Here is a 6,410-nt window from a genome sequence, read left to right as displayed (position 1 = left end):
TGTACGTGGTAGTCACTAAAGAAGTACTGCACGGCAGAAAATTACTTTGCTTTTGTTTTATGTTCTGTTTTGCTTATATTACTTAAATTTCATTTTGTTTTTATATAAAAGGAAGAAATTTCAACAGACTTTGGTCTGTGACATTCCCTCAACTGGTCACATATTTCTCCCTTAAATCTCTTAAAAAGTATACACTTAAATCATTCCTGAAAACCACTCCCTTTTAAAGACTCTGTTCTCCCCCAGCAACATGTTTCAGTATGTTGAGCCATTGCAAGATATCATAATAGCTAACTTAATCCTAACCTTTCTACGATACAAGCCCACTTGCTTTGCTCCCGTTCTCTTAATACCATCGTATACCAACATTCCTTCAACCATCGGAAGATCCAAATTCACAACCAGTATTCTCTTTTCCACACTTAATCCAGTTCCTTTTTTTTTAAAAAAATTTTATAATAGTTTATTTGAGCTAAACTGACAACATATGCCAGGGAGCAAGATCTCAGATGCTCCGCGTAAGCCTTTCTTTAAGAATCTTAAAACAGGAATTTAACCAATCAGTGTGTGCTGACTTTAATAGCATAGTGTTAACAGATCTGCTATCTTTCCTCATCCCAAAGTGAAGAGCACGTTTTAAACTGCCATTAGAATACAGGTCTAAGAAATCCTAAACACAGGAATTTGGCATGTGTTATATATGGTAACATGCTATGCTTAAATGTTTTCAGTGAATCCGACACAGAATTTAAAATTCCTGTTTACTATAGTTACCATAAAGCTGATGCTTCTGGCAAAGGTGAGCTCCTGCAAACTACCACTGCTGCAGACCATGGTGTATACCTCGATCTGTGAGTAGTTGGTCAGTCTTAACTGAAGTGAGTTGAGGCTTCCCGATCATTAACCTTTTCTCAAAAAAAGTCAAAACTGCAGTAAGATTCCTTATAGAAGATATCTCATGAAAGATGAGAATTTATCTTAAAGATATAGGCATCAATATACTTATTTTTCTCATTTGCAGTATAAACTTAACAGCTATAGTTTAATTATGCATAAGATGGACATTTCCAGAAACTGCATTATGAGGAGTTTCTGGGGCTTGGTGACTTCACACTGCTACTCTTCTGTGTCTGAAGGTCTTTTCTACATTCCTATGTAGAAAAGCCATCTTGTCTGAACAGCCATCTTGTTTGTTGTCTGAAGTGTGAAATACCCTGGTTTGTAAAAAAGGATCAAAGAGCTGAAAATACAAGCATACCAAAGATACCTAATTTTTAATCATTTCTTTCAGAACTTATGTTTCATATCAAGAACCTGACAGGTATGATCTATCAATGATATAATCAATACCACTTTAATACATACAGTATTTTTCTTTCCTGGATTTCAAACTGAATTTCTGTCTATCAGTTGTCTTGCTGTTGATATTCTTGGGGGCTAGAGAAGGGAGAGTGCTTTATTATCACAGCATAATAGATGGTGAAACTCAGGAAAACCGACTGAGTTGTCCATTAATAATGGGGCCACTGTTTATACAAAAACAACGTCTGTACCCTGGATCTCACCTAATGCCCTTACTAGTCCACAAGGCTCGATACAATCATGTCTCCAAACTCCCTGAAGTAACTTCCCTCCTCTTTCTGTTTTCCTATCTCATTCATGCCCATCCTTCAAAGTTCAACTCCCATCCCATCTCCCGAATGCATCATTTCAAGCATGAATTTGGCTCTTCTCATTCACATTAAATATCTTATTTTTCATATATTAAATCTGTGTCTGGAGAAAGGCAACAGACTTTATATTTCTTTGCTGAAGTACTTACATGCACAATGTTTTCTGCAAAAAAACGCACTTGATAAATATTTGAACTGCCTGAAGTGTTTCAACCTCTTTTTTTTTTTTTTTTTTTTTTTTTAGATATAAACATCTTAAACATCATAGAGCTCTAGGATTCATTTTTATATTTTATTGCTTCAAATGCTTTAAACTATGGGAAATCTTTGGTAAAAATAAAGACAATAAAATTTTCACAATGACTTTACACAAAGCATCGCACAACAATGTTTTTCAATACACATGAGATAATATAGGAATGTTCATAATCCTCAGTGAGGAAATTAACTGTACAATATTCATAGTTCTTCATTTTAAAACAAAACTGTTTCCATAAATATTTAAAATATTTCCTAGGTTCTTATCACATATTAACATTTGTATTTCAATCATTATGTTGAACTTTAAAGTATTTATATTCTTATTAAAATAAAAAACAATTATTAACAGAAGTGTTTTTTCTGTTGCCTACTACAGCGTCAAGTCCCCCCACCGCCATTCTGCTTACTTCACATAAAACTAGAGAGAGGTAACTAAAATAATATTGTTCTCAGTCAAGCCCTCTGTGGAAAAGAGGAAAATGTTTCATGTCTATTATTACAGACATTTCTCTGGTGGTTTGTTTGTGCAGTCTCAAACTTGACCAGTTCTAAGTTGATCTAAATGAGCTCTCAGCTCAGGACACAATTCAATTAGCAGCAGTTCCATCAGCACCTGAACCAAAACAGAAGAAAGAAAAAAAAAAGAGTAGAAAAATGTGTTTTTTCTCTAAGGGTTTACTCAAATATCTACGTTTAAAAGACAAGACCAATTTTAGGTTTGAGATTATGCTTGGTGAGCAAGTTACTCTCAAACAAATGGAATTAATAGTTATTTCATGGTCTGTTAACCAATTATCAAACCATCACCAATATTTAACATTGCTAACTTTAATCAGATGACTGGGAAACAGTTTCCTGAAATAAGAAAACCAAGCAGTCATGCAGAAATGTTAGACGTCAAAAGTTAAGAGAGACAAATAGTATGAGAGAATGAGAATGATGCATCCACTAAGGGTACTTTTTTTTCTTTTTTTTCCCCCACCAAACTGAACAAACAGAAATGAAGTAGAGAAAATGGGTTCAGAGTTACAAGTAGTAAGAATGATTAGGAATATAAAGAATTAAAATCTACCCTCATTGTGAATAGAAACGTAAAATTAAAGACATAGTTAACCCTCTGGTAGGCTTGAAATTACTCACATATAACAGATGCTTATTGGCTCTTGTTTCTTGCAGTGCATTGAATATTTTTATTATACCATGACGGGCATTTTGCTGTCCAACAAGGCTCTGAAGAGTATCTGGAAAATTAAGTTTATATTCTGTGCTGTTATTGATAAAGTGCATACTGCATATTACATGATACATACACAATAAAGACACCGAGGCATGAGGAATATGAATGATCAGTTTTTTCAAACGTTTGAAGAGAAAATAAGTTTATTCAGAATTTTTCAACATAAGGCATTTATACAAACCACAATTTTAAATACATTGCTACCCAATTAAAAATTAAGCTCTCAAAACACTGTACGTTAGGATTTTTAAAGCACAAAATTTACTATCTGTTCTAAAACATTCTTCTAGTTAAAAGAAAGGATTATAACTAGTACTGTTCTTATTAAGATAATCAGTATAATTTCTTAGCAAGGGGCAAGACATGATTTAAAAGGAAAAAAGTGTGATCTTTTTCTTTTCACTGTAAATAGTATTTCCTGAGAAATAAAAATGAAAAAAGCCTTAATAGGGCTAATATTCCCTTTTTTTATCTTGGTACTTTTTCAAGATCAGAACTCAGGCCTCACCTGGAATGTTTTCAAGTAGCTTCTGCTGAGCTCTCTGTTTTGTTTCCTGACTTTCTTCTTTACTTCTGATTTTGGTTGGTGGTGCCAATTTCCCATTTGGCCAAAAAGCATCCCGGAAAACGTTGATGTAGTAAACCAACATCTGCTCACTGAAAATCCAGTTTACTGTGTCCCGAATTTGTCTTTTAAGAGAAAAATATTTCTTGGATGAGGTTTTTAACAAATATTATACTCTATTCTCAAAAGGTTTTTTAACAATGGGTAGGTTAAGATACAGCCTGGTCTAAAAGATTAATAAACTAGGAATTGTATTTTTAAACCCTGGCTCTGAAAGTCATTTTTTTATTTTGGTAATACTGAATCACCATTCATTCCTGGAGCTTACATTTTCATTGGTATTGACTTCTCCAAAAATTTAATATTTGCCATGCAGTCTCTTTCAATCTGTAAAGACAAGAACTGAGAGGAGACTGACTGATTTGTTTGAAGCTTGCAACTACTCTAACTGTGCACAGTACTTAATATACGAATTTTTCCAGGAAGTGTTATCAACAGAAAATATAAATCCATTGAAAGACTGTTAGAAGTGGTCTGAAAAACCCTCCTGAAGTCCTGGGAGAAAAACCAAGCTATTTCCCTAGCTTTCTCCTGTTGCTGCTATGGCAGATAATGCTGGGCAGAGTCCTCTGACCCAGGCGTCACATCTCACATGCTCACAAAGCAAAGGAAAAAAGACTACCCTTCTCACCACAAAGTGAAGGGCTGAAAACATACACTGCTGTCTAGCCATTGCAAATTTCCATGGGAATGCAAACTGGGCAGACATTTGACTTGCAGTTATAAATAAATGGCTTTTATCTGATTACCCAGGTCTTCCACACAACCCTATTTCATTAGTTATCAGTCAAATTCTAATCAACTATAGGATTTCTGCTGTCAAGAGACCAGTAAGCATAGTTCCAAGAGCCCAACAGTTGTTGTGAGGTTGGAAGCAGGAAGTCTCATTGTTGAAAAGGGGAAAGGGTTCATTTTAGACTGTTAGTAACAGAAAGACCTGAAATTTCAAGTTCAATTCATGAATAATAATAAATTTAAAAGCCCTTTAAGACTCTGATGCCCTAAGCATATTTTTAAAGGGACAATGTAAGGTTTTTAGAAATAGTATCTGAAATAAATGTTTTAAGCCGAGTACTCTGCACAGTGACCAGTCACTACTGAAGTCTAAACTCTGTGAATCAAAACTATGTTAATTCTGTTTGTAACTGCATGTCTCCTAAGATACTTCCCATATTACTTAGAACTGTGAAATTCATATCTAGACAAAAAAAAAATTTTATTAATTTAATGGGACTTACGTTTTAAGAGAGAACCTGCCAATCTGCCTGCCCACCTAAGAAAAATCTACATCAAAAGGCAGCCACCTTGTGTTTTCTGTAAGTCTTGCTTTCAGGATACTCACTGGCATTACATGAAGAAATGAAGTAAGAAATGTCAATTTGCAACTTAAAATTATGTAAATGACTCTTACCAAAGGCCATCACCTAAGTATTTTCTATGAGTTTAGGTCTGACCTTCTATTAGCAAAACCATAGGAAGCTTTGAAGCAATTCTATTATGTGGCATTATAGTCGGTATAAGGCAGGAGGCACATATTGCACTGCTGCTTGTTTTTATGATGTATCATCATCTGCTAAATGCAAAAAAGCAAAGGGCTGGGCGAGCTCCCTAATTCCTCTCCCTGGTCAAAAGCCCATTGAAACGTACAGCCTGATAATTCTTTATATGATTCCTCTCCTCCAGCCCCGTGAAAATAACTGCCAAGTGTATTCACCACTCACAAACTGCAGCTGCTCATTTTATAATTAACAGCTAATATCATAAACAGGAGCAAGGAAAGTATGAATGATCTGCTGAAACTGAAAAGAAAATAAATTAGCAAGTCTGTGGAGTACTGAGAAAAATAGGGCCATTCTGGAAATCTCTTTATTCAAGGTCTGTCAATACGAAGGTTAAGAGGTTTGCCCTAGATTAAAACTATGTTAAACAGGCCATTTTCCTGATTAAAACAAAAGTCCTTGATATTAACTCAAAGAAATCACTAACACCATTTTTTTTTCAAATCTTAGAAATAAATAGAAGTAAACTTTTGTTATGATAATAAGCAAATATGTCTATTTGCTAATGAATAAAAAGATAACATGTTTTGTTTCCCATAAAAATTTGTAAGATTTATATGGCAAAACTATCACATTAACCTTGTATCTATGTTTGACAATTAAATTAGTCTTTCATTTGGAAAAATCTGATTAATTTCATCTTAAAACATAGCTGCTGTACAAAAAAGTGATTCTCCCCCCCTTATTTTTAGCAGTTGGCTTGCATTTTTATTGTGCAAGAAAGTCATCTTTATCTCCTGATGAATACTGGGTATGGAATTAAAGTTTTAAGTATATGGATAATGTAATATTAGAATATAATGGCTTATAATAGTGCTACCTGATACATACACACACACCCCTGATGGATACCTGGATATTAACTAACAAAAAGAATTACCATTTTAATGTTACTCAACGCTAAAAAATACCGGGGGTGCCAAAAAACGTACACACATGACTTACATTCATCTTTTGTTATCAGTAAATTTTGAGTATTACAGTTTTAATACAGCCTTTTCCTTTCTTAAAATGTATATAAATTTTTTTGGCACCCTTTGTACATATGGTTTGCA

At 34.1% G+C, this 6,410-nt stretch overlaps 1 protein-coding gene across 3 annotated transcripts in view; it reads right to left on the bottom strand.

Annotated features, from left to right (window-relative positions):
• Positions 1-1,946: 1,946 nt before the first annotated feature.
• SNX25 (sorting nexin 25) overlaps positions 1,947-6,410 on the bottom strand; it is a 99,751-nt gene continuing 95,287 nt past the window's right edge. For 2 of the 3 annotated variants that reach the window (XM_019736070.3, XM_019736071.3), the window contains exons 17-19: positions 3,680-3,861; positions 3,075-3,175; positions 1,947-2,547 (exon numbers count right to left, since the gene is read on the bottom strand). In XM_019736070.3, coding sequence (XP_019591629.2) covers positions 2,467-2,547; positions 3,075-3,175; positions 3,680-3,861 — 364 coding nt within the window. In that variant the 3' untranslated portion in view covers positions 1,947-2,466. Of the gene's footprint in view, positions 2,548-3,074; positions 3,176-3,679; positions 3,862-6,410 lie in introns of those variants that run through there. The other variant, XM_019736072.3, reaches the window with a different exon arrangement.

This window comes from Rhinolophus sinicus, chromosome 16 (genome assembly GCF_057876585.1).
Source record: "Rhinolophus sinicus isolate RSI-liver-muscle chromosome 16, RSI-T2T, whole genome shotgun sequence".
NCBI classification, from domain to species: Eukaryota; Metazoa; Chordata; class Mammalia; order Chiroptera; family Rhinolophidae; genus Rhinolophus; species Rhinolophus sinicus.
The sequence above is the reverse complement of the archived record's forward strand: the minus strand, read 5'-3'. Positions and strand labels throughout refer to the sequence as shown.